Raw genomic sequence first — 21,148 nt, 5'->3', positions numbered from 1 at the left:
CTCAAACGCATTAAGAAAGAAATCAATTCCAGATATTTTGATTTGTTTAACACTTTTTCGGTTACTATTTGATTCCATATGTGTTATTTCATCGTTTTGATTTCTTCACTATTATTCTACAATGTAGAAAAAAGTACAAATAAAGAAAACCCCTTGAATGAGTCAGTGATGTAAAACTTTTGACCGGTAGTGTAGATTTATATCCAGAGTCGCTAATGCATCAATGGCCAAAAACCAGATGTACATAAGTCAAGAGAGCTTCTGATTTGAATAGTATAATTGATGAGGGGCTGTGGTCGGACCAATGACAAGATAGTGTGTCAGCGACCATCCACTCTAGATACAGACTTTATAAGAACCGACGTTGGAGATGAGAAGCAGGTACGGAGAGTTGAACATTTAATTTACACAGACATGGAACAGGACAGGAACAGAACCGGGAAACAACGACAAACGAACATTAATGCAGAAGCGGGGAACAGAACTGAGGAACAGACAGATATAGGGGAGGTAATAACACGAGTGATTGAGTCCAGGTGAGTGTAATGAATCGCTGATGCACGTAACGAGGGAAGCAGGTGTGCGTAATGCAGGGCAGCCCGGCGCCCTCGAGCTCCAGGGAGGGAGAGCGAGAACAGGCGTGACAAAACTTCTACATTACAACTTCCTCCACCAACTCTGACATCTCAGAGGTTACATAGATATATCACCCTGAAATATCACAAATGGGTTTTTCATGTGGAACAACAGAAGGTAGTATTTTTGCGTTCTACTTGTCAGTGTACTAAATGACAAGCCTTCTGGCGTGATGTTTGTTACTCCCTGGCCTTTATTACGGAGGTCCCGTTCCCACTTGTCCCTGAAATATGCATTCTGGGTAACTTCACAAAATGTGAATTTGAGGAATTACTTCAACATCAAATGTACAGAATACCGCCCCATTTACCACTGCAAGAAAATGTGTTGCATTGACATAGAAATCAGATTCCCCTTCAACCAATTACCAAGACGTCTCTCTGAAATTAATAAGTGTATTCCTATGGAGAAGATGATGATTTGAGACTTTTATCTCCCTCACCAACATCAAACATCTGCTATCTGAGCAGCTAACCGATCGCTGCAGCTGTACATAGTCTATCGGTAAACAGCCCACCCATTTTTACCTACCTCATCCCCATACTGTTTTTATTTATTTACTTTTCTGCTCTTTTGCACACCAATATCTCTACCTGTACATGACCATCTGATCATTTATCACTCCAGTGTTAATCTGCAAAATTGTAATCATTCACCTACCTCCTCATGCCTTTTGCACACAATGTATATAGACTCTTTGTTTTCTACTGTGTTATTGACTTGTTAATTGTTTATTCCATGTGTAACTCTGTGTTGTCTGTTCACACTGCTATGCTTTATCTTGGCCAGGTCGCAGTTGCAAATGAGAACTTGTTCTCAACTAGCCTACCTGGTTAAATAAAGGTGAAATAAAAATAAATAAAAATAAGAAGTAAATGAAACTACTTTGTTAATAAATATGTCAACTCTTCCTGGACTATAAGGGAGCATTTCCATTGAGGTTGTTGGATGTCCGCTTGTAGATTGATGTAGCTATTGTCTCTCTAATATACTGTTTGTATTGCTTTGTGTCTCTGTTGGTCTCTCTTGTCATGTGTCTTATTTAGTCATTATTAGTATTATTAGTATTATTAGTATTCTAATTGAATTTATTTATTTTGTCATTTGTCATTGTTTTAATTTATTTTTTATTTTGGCGGCAGGGGAGGGTGGAAAAACCTTTTTGTTGTAGTACTTACTTTAGCTGTATTGTACTGTACTGTTGTTGAATAATTAAAAATATATATATATAAAAAATAAAAAGGAAAGAAATTCCACAAATGAACTTTTACCAAGGCACACCTGTTAATTGAAATGCATTCCAGGTGACTACCTCATGAAGCTGGTTGAGATAATGCCAAGAGTGTGCAAAGCTGTCATCAAGGCAAAGGGTAGATACTTTGAAGATTTTCTAATCTCAAATATATGTTGATTTGTTTAACACTTTCTTGGTGACTACATGATTCCATATGTGTTATTTCATAGTTTTGATGTCTTCACTGTTATTCTACAATGCAGAAAATAGTAAAAAATAAAGAAAAACCCTTGAATGAGTAGGTGTGTCCAAACTTTTGACTGGTATTGTATATACAGGATGTAAAGTGTTATTTATAGAGCATTTATATACAGGATGTAAAGTCTGTTATTTATAGCGCATTTATATAGAGGATGTAAAGTGTTATTTATAGAGCATTTATATACAGGATGTTTATATAATGACCAGGTGATGAGGGAATTATGTAATAGTTTACCAACCTGAAACATTCCTTTTGCCCTAGTTGTTTTTTTTAATTGGTAAATTTGACCAAGTGAATCAAATGTAATACTTTCCCATTGTACCTATACTTTAAATAAATAGGATCTTCCCCTGTTGGTGAAGAAGACAGAAACAGACCAAGAACCTTTGTCTCAGTTCCCAAATGACATGCTATCCCCTTTACAGTGCACTACATTTGACCAGGTAGGGCACTATGGGAGGGCGGGTCTAAAGTAGTGCACTATATAGGGAATAGAGTGCTATTTGGGACGTGTCAAATCAAATAGTTTTGAGATGTCTGTCACTTGTTTCTAGTTCCGACAATTACTGTCTTATACACAGTGTAAGGGGATAAAGAATATGTACATGAGGATATATGAATGAGTGATGGTAAGAGCAGCATAGGCAAGATACAGTAGATGATATCCAGTATATACATATGAGATGTATGTAATGGCATAGTTAAAGTGTAATACATTTTACATTGTACCAACGATGCACAATGTTAAAACATTATTTATAGAGCTTCCATTAAAGTGGCTGAAGATGTGTGTTGGCAAACTCTGTTATTCTGATGGCCTGAGATAGAAGCTGTTTTTCATTCTATACGGTCCCAGCTTTGATGCACCTGTACTGACCTCGCCTTTGGATGACTGAACAGGCAGTGGCTCGGGTGGTTGATGTCCTTGATGATCTTTATGGCCTTCCTGTAGCATCGGGTGGTGTAGGTGTCCTGGAGGGCAGGTAGTTTGCCCCCGGTGATGCGTTGTGCAGACCTCACTACCCTCTGGGAGAGCCTTTACGGTAGGGCGGTGGCCCAACCAGGCGGTGACAGCCCGCCAGGATTTATCTGTAGAAGTTTGTGAGTGCACAAGCCGAATTATTCAGCCTCCTGAGGTTGATGCCCCTTCCTATAATGTGTGACCAGGTGTTGGCCCTTGCTACCTTCCACTTTCCATCATGTGGATGAAGTCCACCATCTCCTACATTGAGTGTGAGGGCCCATTTTGTTGACACCACACTCAGGGCCCCACCTCCTCCCTGTAGGCCGTTCCGTTTTGGTGATCCCTATTGTTTCCGCAAACTTGATGATTGAGTTGGAGGCCCAAGTTTGGTGAACGCACCAGTGTTGAGGACAGCGGGGAATGAATGGGGGCTAAATCAGTACCCAGTTGCACAGGGCGGGGTTCCCAACCTGTTGTACACATGAACAGCATTCCCACATCTAAATCAGTGGTTGGCCCAACCTGTTGGTAAGCCCAATCTAAAGGTAGGGTGGAGGTGATATGGTCCCTAGTCTCTCAAAGCACTTCATGATGACGGATGTGAAATCAGTGGTTCTTGGCCCAGACCTGTTTACACATGAATCCCATTCTAAATCAGTGGCTTGGCCCAACCTGTTTAGTGGCACATGAATCCCATTCTAAATCAGTGTTTGTGTCCCAATTGAGATTCCTGTTGGCGCTTTCTAAATCAGTGTCTGGCCCATTCCCCTGTGTGTTATGCCTGGCATCAAAGATCAGTGGTTGGCCGTGTGTTGCGCCCTGCGATGTGTTATGTGGTAATAACGAGCTGGCATCAAAGATCAGTGGTTGGCCCAACCTGTTTACACATGAATCCCATTCTAAATCAGTGGTTGGCCCAACCTGTTTACACATGAATCCCATTCTAAATCAGTGGTTGGCCCTGTTTACACATGAATCCCATTCTAAATCAGTGGTTGGCCCAACCTGTTTACACATGAATCCCATTCTAAATCAGTGGTTGGCCCAACCTGTTTACACATGAATCCCATTCTAAATCAGTGTTTGGCCCAACCTGTTTACACATGAATCCCATTCTAAATCAGTGTTTGGCCCAACCTGTTTACACATGAATCCCATTCTAAATCAGTGGTTGGCCCAGCCTGTTTACACATTAATCCCATTCTAAATCAGTGGTTGGCCCAACCTGTTTACACATGAATCCCATTCTAAATCAGTGGTTGGCCCAACCTGTTTACACATGAATCCCATTCTAAATCAGTGGTTGGCCCAACCTGTTTACACATGAATCCCATTCTAAATCAGTGTTTGGCCCAACCTGTTTACACATTAATCTCACTCTAAATCCTGATCCACTTTTCTCTCCTATCACACATTTTCCTGTCAATACAAATCTGACATAATAAATGGCCCATTGTTTCCCATTCAAATAAAAAAACAACACTTGAGGGTGTTTTTCACAGGATGGGTATAACTCCACCTACCGAGCCTCCCTCCCTTAAACAAGCCCAGAGACATTAGACCTGACAGGGGGAATGGCTGTACCTCCAGCCGCTGGGTGGAGGGACTGACCTCTGGGTGAACCGCTGAGCGGTGCCTCTCCTGACTCCCCACACCCCCACCCTCTCCTGACTCCCCCACCCTCTCCTGACTCCCCCACCCCCACCCTCTCCTGACTCTCCACACCCCCACCTCTCCTGAGTCCCCCACCCCCACCCTCTCCTGACTCCCCACACCCCCACCCTCTCCTGACTCCCCACACCCCCACCCTCTCCTGTTGTGACAGCACCTCCAACTGCACATACGTCATGCAAACCTACAAATCAAATCTCCTCCCTCTATTATTGGACAGAGGAGCCCTTTACGCAGCGCATGAGAGAGACACATCGAGGTTTTAATGGAAGATGTGTGGTCATTAAAAAAGAAACTGAATGAACGATGCTAAAAAAAAGTTTGATCTGTCTTAAATTATCCTAGTGGGTAGGTTACATAGGCTACTAGTGAAAATATATTACATTATCCTAGTAGGTCACAGGCTACTAGTGATAATATATTACATTATCCTAGTAGGTCACAGGCTACTAGTGAAAATATATTACATTATCCTAGTAGGTTACAGGCTACTAGTGATAATATATTACATTATCCTAGTAGGTCACAGGCTACTAGTGATAATATATTACATTATCCTAGTAGGTCACAGGCTACTAGTGATAATATATTACATTATCCTAGTAGGTTACATAGGCTACTAGTGATAATATATTACATTATCCTAGTAGGTTACAGGCTACTAGTGATAATATATTACATTATCCTAGTAGGTTACAGGCTACTAGTGATAATATATTACATTATCCTAGTAGGTTACATAGGCTACTAGTGATAATATATTACATTATCCTAGTAGGTCACAGGCTACTAGTGATAATATATTACATTATCCTAGTAGGTTACATAGGCTACTAGTGATAATATATTACATTATCCTAGTAGGTCACAGGCTACTAGTGATAATATATTACATTATCCTAGTAGGTCACAGGCTACTAGTGATAATATATTACATTATCCTAGTAGGTTACATAGGCTACTAGTGATAATATATTACATTATCCTAGTAGGTTACATAGGCTACTAGTGATAATATATTACATTATCCTAGTAGGTCACAGGCTACTAGTGATAATATATTACATTATCCTAGTAGGTCACAGGCTACTAGTGATAATATATTACATTATCCTAGTAGGTTACATAGGCTACTAGTGATAATATATTACATTATCCTAGTAGGTTACATAGGCTACTAGTGATAATATATTACATTATCCTAGTAGGTCACACGCTACTGGTGATAATATATTACATTATCCTAGTAGGTTACATAGGCTACTAGTGATAATATATTACATTATCCTAGTAGGTCACAGGCTACTGGTGATAATATATTACATTATCCTAGTAGATTACATAGAATACTAGCGACAATATATTACATTATCCTAGTAGGTCACACGCTACTGGTGATAATATTAAGCAGAAGGATCCAATTAAAATGTTTTATTCCAACAAGTGGGAAGCCATTTTATCTCTTGACCCAATTAGACTGTTAGCGCTTTATTTGATTTGTGTGATTGACCGACAGCGGGAGATAATAACTGTTCCTCTGTCATTGCTGTTTGGTGTTCGTTCATGCCCGGTCCCGGTCCCGGTCCCCTATCTCGTTATTTGATAGACAGTGAACTTGGCGAGGTTGGTGCGCGGGAGTTCACCGAGATGTCAGGGTCCGTGGTGTAGGGCACTGGCAGGTCAGCGTCAGCGCTTGGGAATGAGGAGAGATCCCCCTCCCGGCGTTGCAGAGCCTCTCCGGCCTCCAGCTAATCGCTGACGATGCGCCCCCCGACACAGACCTCATCTCTCTCAATCTCTTTCTCTGTTTCTCTCTCACACGCAGACAGAGAGGCGCGCGCGTAATAGCTATGCATTTTGTGGGACGGGAAGCACGAAAAACATCACCGGTGGCCATTTAAGTCAATATCCTGGTCTATCTAAAGGAAATATATGATTCGTCACGGGTCAGATGGTGGTTTTCTAGGCTATTAAAAAGGCATGTATGAAAGACCACCTGGATATAAGAGTTAAATGATGTGTCCATATGGACTGAATATACAGTGAGTGATGTACTCTTGAACTTCAGCTGACACCAGTGTGGACTAGAGTAAGGACATCATATCACGGAACTATTTCACACAATGTTCTTATTCATGTGGGGGGACCTATTTGCCCTCAAACGTGCAGTAAGGTAATGTCATAATACACATTCTTCTGTGTCTTGGATAGGCTATGTGGTTGAATTCTTAATCAATAAATGTGCATTTAAACGCCTGAGAATATCCGGATATTTATGGGCTATTTCTCCTCAAGCTATTAGCATGGATTACTCCATACATAGTGAGGAGGTGAACTGCAGGGCAACGCTTCAGCACATCGGTGCGACCCGACAGAGAGAGAGAATGGGGGGGTCTAGAACGTGTCGCTGTAAAATGTGGAGCCACGCCGTCTCCTGCTTGACTGGCTGAGTCGCCGGTCCGCTCCATGTTATAGCTGTCATAAACAAAGTGATTCCAAATACACTGGGTTGGTCCAGCGGTGTTTACATGTTTAGCCTCCCAGTAACCTTGTTAACACTAAGACATTTTGTTTTATTTCCCACCAACTGACCCAAGTTTGAACCCACTGCAAGCAAGATATCATTTTTTATAACAGAGGCCCTTCCACAGATACAGACAGAGCAGCGTCACCGACTGCAGAGGGAAACGGTAGTCAAGACAGACAACAGGTTAAAGTCTCATTCTAGATTAGACAAGTTTAACCAGGGTGCGCACTACGTCACTGAACATCTCCAACTCTCAAAATAAAAACTTGTCAGTTTAGCCTCCAAACAACTGTCATTAATTCGTATAGCCTAATAAAATACAATATAAACAACTTGGTTATTCCAACTAAATGCTGGATTAAATCTTTCAGACGATTGTTTAATGATTTAATTTGACCACATTCAGCTTTAATGCATGAGTCGAACAAAGCAAAAACGTGTGTTGGAATTTAAAGGGGAATTTAAAGGGGGATTAAGGAAATTATTTAAATTCGGAACCAACAGCGCTAATTGAAATGTGTTGAAAGCAGTTCAATTAAGACCCGCCCCGGGCATTACATGCAGAACTCATCACATGTAATGAGGCTAAACTGCGGAATATTTGCAACAAAGAACCTTGGATGGTTCCTATTGTTAGAGGGACTTAACACCTTTTCAGAGTTAAATCCCTGATTGTGCGTCTCCAACAGGAGGTGGTATTAAAATGCGCATGTAACAAATGGGGTTTTGGAGAAGCTGCTACTCCGTGGGCGGAGCGAGATGACACAACAATTAAAGATGAACTTAGTGTGAACTAATTTCTGTCGCCAAGCCAAGGTAACAGGAGGCCGAGACCTGGGGAAAGGGTATAAAAAGGCCGTAGAAAACACCCAGACTTTCAGTAGCAAACAAACTCTTGCTCCACCTAAAAGTCCTCACACGTTTATAGTTGGTTTGGTTACGCGACTCGTTACGCGCACTAGTACAATGGCTTTGAACACGTTGGTGGCGACCCTTTTGTGCACGATTGTGCTTCCAATCTTTCTCTTTTTATTCGCGGTGAAGTTATGGGAGGTTTATTTGATCCGTGGTCGGGATCCCAGCTGTCGAGCCCCCCTCCCTCCTGGGTCCATGGGCTTACCTTTCATTGGCGAGACGCTCCATCTCCTTCTCCAGGTAATTATAACACTTTTTTCAAACTTAGTAATAGTAATATTGTATAATATTAACCTGTTGGTGTATATGTTTTCCGTTGATAATAAACAAACCATTTTTATTTATTCATTTTATTGCAGAGGAGAAAGTTCCTGCGGATGAAACGGCAGAAGTATGGATGCATTTACAGAACGCATCTCTTTGGCAACCCCACGGTGCGCGTCATGGGAGCGAACAACGTCAGACAGATTCTGCTGGGTGAACATAAACTTGTCGCCGTGCAGTGGCCCGCTTCCGTCAGAACTATTTTGGGATCGGACACGCTCTCCAATATGCACGGGACCCAGCACAAAAACAAGAAAAAGGTGCGTAGATGGTTTAAAAAATGTTTTGGCATGAATAAAATGTTTAAAATAGCTAATTAAATGTAGGATTTTACGCATAGATAGCTAATTAAATGTAGGATTTTACGCATAGATGTTTGGCTAAAATCTGCACTTATTTAAAGTTCTTTTAATGTCCCTCCCGTCTTAACGAAAAGTTGCTCCGTGATTTTAGGCTATAATGAGAGCGTTTTCCCGGGATGCCTTGGAACACTACATCCCGGTGATCCAGGAGGAGGTGAGGAGCGCCGTGAGGGAATGGCTCGAGAAGGACTCCTACGTTCTAGTCTACCCCGAGATGAAGCGCCTCATGTTCCGCATCGCCATGAGGATCCTCCTGGGCTTCGACCCGGACCAGATCAAGACCGACGAGCAGGAGCTGGTGGAGGCTTTCGAAGAGATGATCAAGAACCTTTTCTCCCTTCCGGTCGATGTCCCATTCAGCGGCTTGTACCGGGTAATTAGCGGTGCACTCAATTCTATGACATTTTTAAACAATGTATTCAGAATATTGTCAGGGCCTAAATTAATGTAAAAAAAAGACACATCTTTTATCTACAGGGATTGAAAGCCCGAAATTTAATCCACTCCAAAATCGAGGAGAATATCCAGAAAAAAATAGACAGTGGTAAAGAGGTGAAACACAGAGACGCGCTACAACAGCTGATAGACATCAGTAGGAACAGTGACGAGCCGTTCAGCATGCAGGTAATATTCTATACATGTATCCCCATCTTCAACAACAGAGACGCTGGGGGTGGCAGGTAACCTAGTGGTTAGAGTGTAGGGGCGACAGGTAGCCTAGTGGTTAGAGTGTAGGGGCGGCGGGGCAGCCTAGTGGTTAGAGTGTAGGGGGGGGTAACCTAGTGGTTAGCCAGGTAGCCTAGTGGTTAGAGTGGGGGGCGGCAGGTAGCCTAGTGGTTAGAGTGGGGGGGTGGCAGGTAGCCTAGTGGTTAGAGCGTGGGGGGCGGCGGGTAGCCTAGTGGTTAGAGCGGGGGGGGGGGGCGAGGCGGGTAGCCTAGTGGTTAGAGCGGGGGAGGCGGGTAGCCTAGTGGTTAGAGCGGGGGGGAGGCGGGTAGCCTAGTGGTTAGAGCGGGGGGCGGCGGGTAGCCTAGTGGTTAGAGCGGGGGGTGGTTAGGCGGGTAGCCTAGTGGTTAGAGCGGGGGGGAGGCGGGTAGCCTAGTGGTTAGAGCGGGGGGCGGCGGGTAGCCTAGTGGTTAGAGCGGGGGGGAGGCGGGTAGCCTAGTGGTTAGAGCGGGGGGGGGCGGGTAGCCTAGTGGTTAGAGCGGGGGGGGGAGGCGGGTAGCCTAGTGGTTAGAGCGGGGGGAGGCGGGTAGCCTAGTGGTTAGAGCGGGGGGCGGGCGGGTAGCCTAGTGGTTAGAGGGGGGGAGGTGGTTAGAGTGGGTAGCCTAGTGGTTAGAGTGGAGGCGGGTAGCCTAGTGGTTAGAGCGGGGGGGGGGGGTAGCCTAGTGGTTAGAGTGTAGGGGCGGCGGGTAGCCTAGTGGTTAGAGTGTAGGTGGTTAGGCGGGGGGGGGCAGCCTAGTGGTTAGAGTGAGGGGGCGGCGGGTAGCCTAGTGGTTAGAGGGGGGGGCGGCGGGGTAGCCTAGTGGTTAGAGCGGGGGGGGTGGCGGGGCAGGTAACCTAGTGGTTAGAGCGGGGGGGGAGGCGGGTGGTAGCCTAGTGGTTAGAGTGTAGGGGGCGACGGGTAGCCTAGTGGTTAGAGTGTAGGGGGTTAGGGGGTAGCCTAGTGGTTAGAGTGTAGGGGGGGCGGGGGTAGCCTAGTGGTTAGAGCGGCAGGGCCTAGTGGTTAGAGCGGGGGGGCGGGGCAGCCTAGTGGTTAGGGGGGGCGGCGGGGCAGCCTAGTGGTTAGAGCGGGGGGCGGCGGGGCAGCCTAGTGGTTAGAGCGGGGGGCGGCGGGGCAGCCTAGTGGTTAGAGCGGGGGGGCGGCGGGGCAGCCTAGTGGTTAGAGCGGGGGCGGGGGGCAGCCTAGTGGTTAGAGCGGGGGGGCGGGGCAGCCTAGTGGTTAGAGCGGGGGCGGCGGGGCAGCCTAGTGGTTAGAGCGGGGGGGGCGGCGGGGCAGCCTAGTGGTTAGAGCGTAGGGCCAGTAACCAAATAAGAATTTGTTGTTAACTGACTTGCCTAGATAAATAAAGGTTAAGTAAAACACTTTTTTTTAAACCGTGCCTTTTATCAAGTTATTTTTCATGCATAAATAAACAGATGATAGATGGACATTTAAACCAGCTGTGGTGTTATAAGAATCTTTGCTCAGTGAGTAAAACAAAATAATTCTCTCTATCTGAAGGCAATTAAGGAGTCAGCCACAGAGCTTTTATTTGGAGGCCATGAGACCACTGCTAGTACAGCCACCTCCCTGGTCATGTTCCTGGGACTCAACCCCGACACGCTCAACAAACTCAGACAAGAACTGCACCAGCAGGTAAGAACCTGTTATTTATAGCCGGGAATCATCAATTCAGTCAATCAATATTCATCCAGTCATTTACTAGGACATTGATAACGTCCTTTAGATCTCATTGGCTTATGGAATGATTGTGAAATAATACTCTGTCTCCGCTCTCTCTCTGTCTCTGTGTCTCTCTGTCTGTGTCTGTGTCTGTCTGTCTGTGTCTGTCTGTGTCTCTGTCTGTCTGTCTGTCTGTCTCTCTGTCAGGAGGAACTAGGTGTGGATCTGCTGGGGCAGAATGTGAACATTGAGGTGTTGGAACAGTTAAAGTATACAGGCTGTGTCATCAAAGAGACCTTGAGGATAAACCCCCCTGTCCCTGGAGGCTTCAGAGTGGTGCTGAAGACATTCCAGCTCAATGTAAGTCCTCCTTTTTAGACATGATTTCAATACAATACTAATCTGTCAAGATGGTGACTGTGAAACTCCAGACCAGTTGTCTAACAGTGCTGTTCTATGTTTCCAGGGTTACCAGATCCCCAAAGGCTGGACCGTGATCTACAGTATCTGTGACACCCACGACGTGGCCGACGTGTTCCCCAACAAAGAGGAGTTCAACCCGGAGCGTTTCATGGACAAATCTTCTGAGGACTCCTCGCGCTTCAACTACATCCCGTTCGGAGGCGGCTCCAGGATGTGTGTCGGAAAAGAGTTTGCCAAGGTTCTCCTGAAGATATTCCTGGTAGAGCTGACACTGCAATGTGACTGGACTCTATCGAACGGCCCCCCGACCATGAAGACCGGCCCCACGGTCTACCCCGTTGACAACCTGCCCACTGTGTTCAGCAGTTACAGCCGTACCTAGTGACAATAAAACACGCCTCCATATTAAAGCTATGAAATTGTAAATATAAAATATTGTAATGAGTTTTAGAATAAATGATTCATGCTTGATATGTGAAAGTACATAGTTGTGTATATCTTATGTTTTATAGAAACAAACGACTCTCTCGTTCCATTAAGGTGTCTGTACATTTGTTATATAGCTTTTCATTATTTATATCACACGTTGTTGGGTTTTATTTAATAAAAACATGCGTTGTCAATAAATGTTGTTTTTGAACTTTCATGACATTTAGACCTGGTATTGAGAACACGTTGCGTCACAATTTCAGACTAAATCTAAACCAACAACCTCGCGTTTCCACTTTCCCTCACGGTCAGTAGACTGTCTGGTCAGGGTCAGGAGACCGACAGGCTCACGGTCAGTAAGCCCAATAGACCTGTATAATAACAGGGGGCCTATGTAGGTGGCCATTTGACCACTATGTAGGGGGCCATTTGAGACACAGCCAGAGATATAGTGCCCTGTTACTGGTGAGGACTTGATATTTCATGACCTGGAGTCAATGAGAATGTTCCTATCTGTATGTACCTGTCTGGGGCCCTCTTTAAACCAGACCCCTTTTTTCAATTTTCACCTAAAATGACATACCCAAATCTAACTGCCTGAAGCTCAGGACATGAAGCAAGGATATGCACATTCTTGGTACCAATTGAAAGGAAACACTTTGAATGTGGAAATGAATGTAGGAGAATATAACACATTAGATCTGGTGAAAGATAATGCAAAGAAAAAAACATTTTCATTTTTTCTGGTACCATCATCTCTGAAATGCAAGAGAAAGGCCATAATGTATTATTCCAGCCCAGGCGCAATATAGATTTTGGCCACTAGATGGTACCAGTGTGACTCGGTCTCAACCTTTAAGTCTTTACTGAAGACTCATCTCTTCAGTGGGTCATATGATTGAGTGTAGTCTGGCCCAGGAGTGGGAAGGTGAACGGAAAGGCTCTGGAGCAACGAACCACCCTTGCTGTCTAGGTCTGGCCGGTTCCCCTCTCTCCACTGGGATTCTCTGCCTCTAACCCTATTACAGGGGCTGAGTCACTGGCTTACTGGTGCTCTTTCATGTCGTCCCTAGGAGGGGTGCGTCACTTGAGTCGCTGACGTGGTCTTCCTGTCTGGGTTGGCAAGACCCCCTTGGGTTTGCCGTGGCGGAGATCTTTGTGGGCTATACTCGGCCTTGTCTCAGGATGGTAAATTGGTGGTTGAAGATATCCCAAAAGTGGTGTGGGGGCTGTGCTTTGGCAAAGTGGGTGGGGTTATATCCTGCCTGTTTGGCCCTGTCCGGGGGTGTCATCGGATGGGGCTACGGTGTCTCCTGACTCCTCCTGTCTCAGCCTCCAGTATTTATGTTGCAGTAGTTTGTGTCTGGGACTGGTCAGTCTGTTATATCTGGAGTACTTCTCCTGTCTTATCCAGTGTCCTGTGTGAATTTAAGTATGCTCTCTCTAATTCTCTCTTTCTTTTTTTCTTTCTCTCGGAGGACCTGAGCCCTAGGACCATGCCTCAGGACTACCTGGCATGATGACTCCTTGCTGTCCCCAGCCCACCTGTCCGTGCTGCTGCTCCAGTTTTAACTGTTCTGCCTGCGGCTATGGAACCCTGACCTGTTCACAGGACGTGCAACCTGTCCCAGACATGCTGTTTTCAACTCTCTAGAGACAGCAGGAGCGGTAGAGATACTCTCAATGATTGGCTATGAAAAGCCAACTGACATTTACTCCTGAGGTGCTGACTTGTTGCACCCTCGACAACTACTGTGATTATTATTATTTGACCATGCTGGTCATTTATGAACATTTGAACATCTTGGCCATGTTGATATATCAGCTGATATAATAAGGGCTATATAAATACATTTGATTTGCAACGTTTTTTAGACTGATCCAATGAACCATTGCATTTATGTTTAAAATGTTGTATCAAGACTGCCCAAATGTACCTAATTGGTTTACTAATACATTTTCAAGTACATAACTGTGCACCTTCCTCAAACAATAGCATGGTATTAGTTCACTGTAATAGCTACTGTAAATTAGACAGTGCAGTTAGATTAACAAGAATTTAATCTTTCTGCCAATATCAGATATGTCTATGTCCTGGGAAATGTTCTTGTTACTTACAACCTCATGCTAATCGCATTAGCCTACGTTAGTTCAAACGTCCTGCGGGGGACCCACCGGTCGTGTATTAACCCCCTGGCCAATCACATTAGACTTTTAATCCCCTGGCCATTTGTCATGGGTCCTCAGATCCTCAAAAAGTTCTACAGCTGCACCATCCTGACTGGTTGCATCACCGCTTGGTATGGCAACTGCTCGGCATCCGACCACAAGGCACTACAGAGGGTACGGCCCAGTACATCACTGGGGCCAAGCTTCCTGCCATCCAGGACCTCTATACTAGGTGGTATCAGAGGAAGGTCCATGAAATCATTAGTCTCCAGCCATCCAGGACCTCTATACTAGGTGGTATCAGAGGAAGGTCCATTAAATCATTAAAGACTCCAGTCACCCTAGTAATAGACTCTCTGCTACCGCACGGTAAGCGGTACCGGAGCACCAAGTCAAGGACCAAAAGGCTCCTTAACGGCTTCTACCCCCAAGCCATTAGAGTGATGAACAGCTTCTACCCCCAAGCCATTAGAGTGATGAACAGCTTCTACCCCCAAGCCATCAGACTGCTGAACAGCTTCTACCCCCAAGCCATTAGACTGCTGAACAGCTTCTACCTCCAAGCCATAAGACTGCTGAACAGCTTCTACCCCAAGCTATTAGACTGCTGAACAGCTTCTACCCCCAAGCCATTAGACTGCTGAACAGCTTCTACCCCCAAGCCATCAGGCTGCTGAACAGCTTCTACCCCCAAGCCATTAGACTGCTGAACAGCTTCTACCTCCAAGCCATAAGACTGCTGAACTGCTTCTACCCCAAGCCATTAGACTGCTGAACAGCTTCTACCCCAAGCTAGTAGACTGCTGAACAGCTTCTACCTCCAAGCCATTAGACTGCTGAACAGCTTCTACCTCCAAGCCATTAGACTGCTGAACAGCTTCTACCCCCAAGCCATTAGACTGCTGAACAGTTTCTACCCCCAAGCCATACGACTGATGAACAGCTTCTACCTCCAAGCCATCAGACTGCTGAACAGCTTCTACCTCCAAGCCATTAGACTGCTGAACAGCTTCTACCTCCAAGCCATTAGACTGCTGAACAGCTTCTACCTCCAAGCCATTAGACTGCTGAACAGCTTCTACCTCCAAGCCATTAGAATGCTGAACAGCTTCTACCTCCAAGCCATTAAACTGCTGAACAGCTTCTACCCCCAAGCCATTGAACAGCTCATCAAATGGCCACCCAGACTGCTGAACAGCTCATCAAATGGCCACCCAGACTGCTGAACAGCTCATCAAATGGCCACCCAGACTGCTGAACAGCTCATCAAATGGCCACCCAGATTGCTGAACAGCTCATCAAATGGCCACCCAGACTGCTGAACAGCTCATCAAATGGCCACCCAGACTGCTGATCAGCTCATCAAATGGCCACCCAGACTGATGAACAGCTCATCAAATGGCCACCCAGACTGATGAACAGCTCATCAAATGGCCACCCAGACTGCTGAACAGCTCATCAAATGGCCACCCAGACTGATGAACAGCTCATCAAATGGCCACCCAGACTGATGAACAGCTCATCAAATGGCCACCCAGACTGCTGAACAGCTCATCAAATGGCCACCCAGACTGCTGAACAGCTCATCAAATGGCCACCCAGACTGCTGAACAGCTCATCAAATGGCCACCCAGACTATTTGCATTGACCTCCTTTTTTACATTCTTGCCACTCTCTGTTTATTATCTATGCATAGTCACTTCACGCCTACCTACATGTACAAATGACCCAGACTAACCTGTACCCCTGCACACTGACTCGGTACCGGTACCTCCTGTATATAGCCTCCACATTGACTCTGTACCGGTACCTCCTGTATGTAGCCTCCACATTGACTCTGTACCGGTACCCCCTGTATATAGCCTCCACATTGACTCTGTACCGGTACCTCCTGTATATAGCCTCCACATTGACTCTGTACCGGTACCCCCTGTATATAGCCTCCACATTGACTCTGTACCGGTACCCCTGTATATAGCCTCCACATTGACTCTGTACCGGTACCCCTGTATATAGCCTCCACATTGACTCTGTACCGGTACCTGTATATAGCCTCCACATTGACTCTGTACCGGTACCCCTGTATATAGCCTCCACATTGACTCTGTACCGGTACCTCCTGTATATAGCCCCCACATTGACTCTGTACCGGTACCCCCTGTATATAGCCTCCACATTGACTCTGTACCGGTACCCCTGTATATAGCCTCCACATTGACTCTGTACCGGTACCCCTGTATATAGTCTCCACATTGACTCTGTACCGGTACCCCCTGTATATAGTCTCCACATTGACTCTGTACTGGTACCCCTGTATATAGCCTCCACATTGACTCTGTACCGGTACCCCCTGTATATAGCCTCCACATTGACTCTGTACCGGTACCCCTGTATATAGCCTCCACATTGACTCTGTACCGGTACCCCCTGTATATAGTCTCCACATTGACTCTGTACCGGTACCCCCTGTATATAGCCTCCACATTGACTCTGTACCGGTACCTCCTGTATATAGCCTACACATTGACTCTGTACCGGTACACCCTGTATATAGCCTCCACATTGACTCTGTACCGGTACCCCCTGTATATAGCCTCCACATTGACTCTGTACCGGTACCCCTGTATATAGCCTCCACATTGACTCTGTACCGGTACCCCTGTATATAGCCCCCACATTGACTCTGTACCGGTACCCCCTGTATATAGCCTCCACATTGACTCTGTACCGGTACCTCCTGTATATAGCCTCCACATTGACTCTGTACCGGTACCTCCTGTATATAGCCTCCACATTGACTCTGTACTGGTACCCCTGTATATAGCCTCCACATTGACTCTGTACAGGTACCCCCTGTATATAGCCTCCACATTGACTCTGTACCGGTACCTCCTGTATATAGCCTCCACATTGACTCTGTACCGGTACCTCCTGTATATAGCCTCCACATTGACTCTGTACCGTAATACCCTGTATATAGCCTCCACATTGACTCTGTACCAGTACCTCCTGTATATAGCCTCCACATTGACTCTGTACCGGTACCTCCTGTATATAGCCTCCACATTGACTCTGTACCGGTACCTCCTGTATATAGCCTCCACATTGACTCTGTACCGGTACCTCCTGTATATAGCCTCCACATTGACTCTGTACCGGTACCTCCTGTATATAGTCTCCACATTGACTCTGTACCGGTACCCCCTGTATATAGCCTCCACATTGACTCTGTACCGGTACCCCCTGTATATAGCCTCCACATTGACTCTGTACCGGTACCCCCTGTATATAGCCTCCACATTGACTCTGTACCGGTACCTCCTGTATATAGCCTCGTTATTGTTATTTTATTGTGTTACTTTTTTTCTTACTTTAATTTATTTAATTTAGCATTTATTCATTTAGCATTGATTTTTTTTAACTTACTTAAAAAAACATCTGCATTGTTGGCTAAGGGTTGTAAGCATTTCACAGTAAGGTATTCAGCGACTAGATTGGATTTGATATCAGACTCTCCCCCCCCCCCGGCCAATCATCTCAGGGCCCCAGCTCTCATTGGGATGGCCCATTGGCAGCCCATTGCTGTTATTCATAATCAGAGGCTTTTCTCAGGTCCCAACAGGTCACACAGAGTTCAGTGATCTGGGGAAGCAGGCTTGACTGCCTTAAAGAGACAGGAAGCAGGCCGCTTTAAAGAGACAGGAAGCAGGCTTGACTGCCTTAAAGAGACAGGAAGCAGGCCACCTTAAAGAGACAGGAAGCAGGCTTGACTGCCTTAAAGAGACAGGAAGCAGGCCACCTTAAAGAGACAGGAAGCAGGTCACCTTAAAGAGACAGGAAGCAGGCCGCCTTAAAGAGACAGGAAGCAGGTCACCTTAAAGAGACAGGAAGCAGGCCGCCTTAAAGAGACAGGAAGCAGCTAGAATTGAACATATTCTGTTGCTGTTTGAACGAGAATCACTTTGTGACATCATACTGAATGACGCTGTATTTGAACCATATGACACTGTATAAAAAGACCGAATGCAAAACAGAAAGAAGGCATTTTGTTGAGTAGGAAAAGGATTTACAGTAGCAGCTAGCGGGTCAGGCTTAGGGATGGAAGTAGAGAGTGACGCTGGAGCCCGAGATGTCTACTTCACTGAACATATTAGCTTTCAAACTCCACCACAGTTGATATGACAATGACTCTATATACAGCTGATAATGGTTCTGAATGAGAGAGATGACTGGTATATTCCAGAATGTCTGAGTTCATCGCAACATACTCTGGTAAAGTGTAAAATACCTTGAAAAGGGAAATGTGTTGAAGTAGACACTGGAGCAAATGAAATTGTTAGTGTCTTTGTTCATCATATTGAATATAGTCATTGTCCTTGAGGTATTCTGCAGTATTTGACAAGAAATAAGCTTGAGGAGTCGCCCTGATGGGAAGGCCCTGTCTCTTCACAGTCACCCTGATGGGAAGGCCCTGTCTCTTCACAGTCACCCTGATGGGAAGGCCCTGTCTCTTCACAGTCACCCTGATGGGAAGGCCCTGTCTCTTCACAGTCACCCTGATGGGAAGGCCCTGTCTCTTCACAGTCACCCTGATGGGAAGGCCCTGTCTCTTCACAGTCACCCTGATGGGAAGGCCCTGTCTCTTCAGGCCCTGTCTCTTCACAGTCACCCTGATGGGAAGGCCCTGTCTCTTCACAGTCACCCTGATGGGAAGGCCCTGTCTCTTCACAGTCACCCTGATGGGAAGGCCCTGTCTCTTCACAGTCACCCTGATGGGAAGGCCCTGTCTCTTCACAGTCACCCTGATGGGAAGGCCCTGTCACCCTGATCTGTCTTCACAGTCACCCTGATGGGAAGGCCCTGTCTCTTCACAGTCACCCTGATGGGAAGGCCCTGTCTCTTCACAGTCACCCTGATGGGAAGGCCCTGTCTCTTCACAGTCACCCTGATGGGAAGGCCCTGTCTCTTCACAGTCACCCTGATGGGAAGGCCCTGTCTCTTCACAGTCACCCTGATGGGAAGGCCCTGTCTCTTCACAGTCACCCTGATGGGAAGGCCCTGTCTCTTCACAGTCACCCTGATGGGAAGGCCCTGTCTCTTCACAGTCACCCTGATGGGAAGGCCCTGTCTCTTCACAGTCACCCTGATGGGAAGGCCCTGTCTCTTCACAGTCACCCTGATGGGAAGGCCCTGTCTCTTCACAGTCACCCTGATGGGAAGGCCCTGTCTCTTCACAGTCACCCTGATGGGAAGGCCCTGTCTCTTCACAGTCACCCTGATGGGAAGGCCCTGTCTCTTCACAGTCACCCTGATGGGAAGGCCCTGTCTCTTCACAGTCACCCTGATGGGAAGGCCCTGTCTCTTCACAGTCACCCTGATGGGAAGGCCCTGTCTCTTCACAGTCACCCTGATGGGAAGGCCCTGTCTCTTCACAGTCACCCTGATGGGAAGGCCCTGTCTCTTCACAGTCACCCTGATGGGAAGGCCCTGTCTCTTCACAGTCACCCTGATGGGAAGGCCCTGTCTCTTCACAGTCACCCTGATGGGAAGGCCCTGTCTCTTCACAGTCACCCTGATGGGAAGGCCCTGTCTCTTCACAGTCACCCTGATGGGAAGGCCCTGTCTCTTCACAGTCACCCTGATGGGAAGGCCCTGTCTCTTCACAGTCACCCTGATGGGAAGGCCCTGTCCTCACCCCGACACAGTTCAACTCCTGTCTCTCTTCACAGTCACCCTGATGGGAAGGCCCTGTCTCTTCACAGTCACCCTGATGGGAAGGCCCCACCCCCTGACACAGTTCAACTCCTGTCTCTCTTCACAGTCACCCTGATGGGAAGGCCCCACCCCGACACAGTTCAACTCCTGTCTCTTCACAGTCACCCTGATGGGAAGGCCCTGTCTCTTCACAGTCACCCTGATGGGAAGGCCCCACCCCGACACAGTTCAACTCCTGTCTCTCTTCACAGTCACCCTGATGGGAAGGCCCCACCCCGACACAGTTCAACTCCTGTTTCTCTTCACAGTCACCCTGATGGGAAGGCCCCACCCCGACACAGTTCAACTCCTGTCTCTCTTCACAGTCACCCTGATGGGAAGGCCCCACCCCGACACAGTTCAACTCCTGTCTCTCTTCACAGTCACCCTGATGGGAAGGCCCTGTCTCTTCACAGTCACCCTGATGGGAAGGCCCTGTCTCTTCACAGTCACCCTGATGGGAAGGCCCTGTCTCTTCACAGTCACCCTGATGGGAAGGCCCCACCCCGACACAGTTCAACTCCTGTCTCTCTTCACAGTCACCCTGATGGGAAGGCCCTTCACAGTCACACAGTTCAACTCCTGTCTCTTTCACAGTCACCCTGATGGGAAGGCCCCACCCCGACACAGTTCAACTCCTGTCTCTCTTCACAGTCACCCTGATGGGAAGGCCCCACCCCGACACAGTCAACTCCTGATGGGAAGGCCCTCACAGTCACCCTGATGGGAAGGCCCCACCCCGACACAGTTCAACTCCTGTCTCTCTTCACAGTCACCCTGATGGGAAGGCCCCTCTTCACCACCCTGACACAGTTCAACTCCTGTCTCTCTCACAGTCACCCTGATGGGAAGGCCCCACCCCTTCACAGTTCAACCCTGTCCCTTCTCTTCACAGTCACCCTGATGGGAAGGCCCCACCCCACACAGTTCAACTCCCTGTCTCTTCACAGTCACCCTGATGGGAAGGCCCACCCCGACACAGTTCAACTCCTGTCTCTCTTCACAGTCACCCTGATGGGAAGGCCCTGTCTCTTCACAGTCACCCTGATGGGAAGGCCCCACCCCGACACAGTTCAACTCCTGTCTCTCTTCACA

The 21,148-nt window shown here is 46.8% G+C and overlaps 1 protein-coding gene across 1 annotated transcript; it reads left to right on the top strand.

Annotated features, from left to right (window-relative positions):
* The first annotated feature begins 7,846 nt into the window (after positions 1–7,846).
* On the top strand, positions 7,847–12,347 carry LOC112221288 (cytochrome P450 26A1). Its single transcript, XM_042313969.1, has 7 exons — positions 7,847–8,449; positions 8,569–8,793; positions 8,987–9,268; positions 9,373–9,519; positions 11,117–11,251; positions 11,486–11,638; positions 11,745–12,347. The coding sequence occupies exons 1-7, from the start codon at positions 8,261–8,263 to the stop codon at positions 12,081–12,083; spliced, it is 1,470 nt and encodes a 489-aa protein (XP_042169903.1). The 5' UTR covers positions 7,847–8,260; the 3' UTR covers positions 12,084–12,347.
* Positions 12,348–21,148: the final 8,801 nt, after the last annotated feature.

Source organism: Oncorhynchus tshawytscha, unplaced genomic scaffold (genome assembly GCF_018296145.1).
Source record: "Oncorhynchus tshawytscha isolate Ot180627B unplaced genomic scaffold, Otsh_v2.0 Un_scaffold_2528_pilon_pilon, whole genome shotgun sequence".
Classification (NCBI taxonomy): domain Eukaryota; kingdom Metazoa; phylum Chordata; class Actinopteri; order Salmoniformes; family Salmonidae; genus Oncorhynchus; species Oncorhynchus tshawytscha.
This window is presented reverse-complemented; position numbering and strand designations above follow the sequence as displayed.

Bases quoted from the DNA above. Each gene is read 5' to 3' on its own strand.
- LOC112221288 (XM_042313969.1), top strand. From the start codon at position 8,261: ATGGCTTTGAACACGTTGGTGGCGACCCTTTTGTGCACGATTGTGCTT. The intron at 8,794-8,986 runs GTGCGTAGATGG...CCGTGATTTTAG, and splicing joins AGCACAAAAACAAGAAAAAG to GCTATAATGAGAGCGTTTTC. The intron at 11,252-11,485 runs GTAAGAACCTGT...TCTCTCTGTCAG, and splicing joins GACAAGAACTGCACCAGCAG to GAGGAACTAGGTGTGGATCT.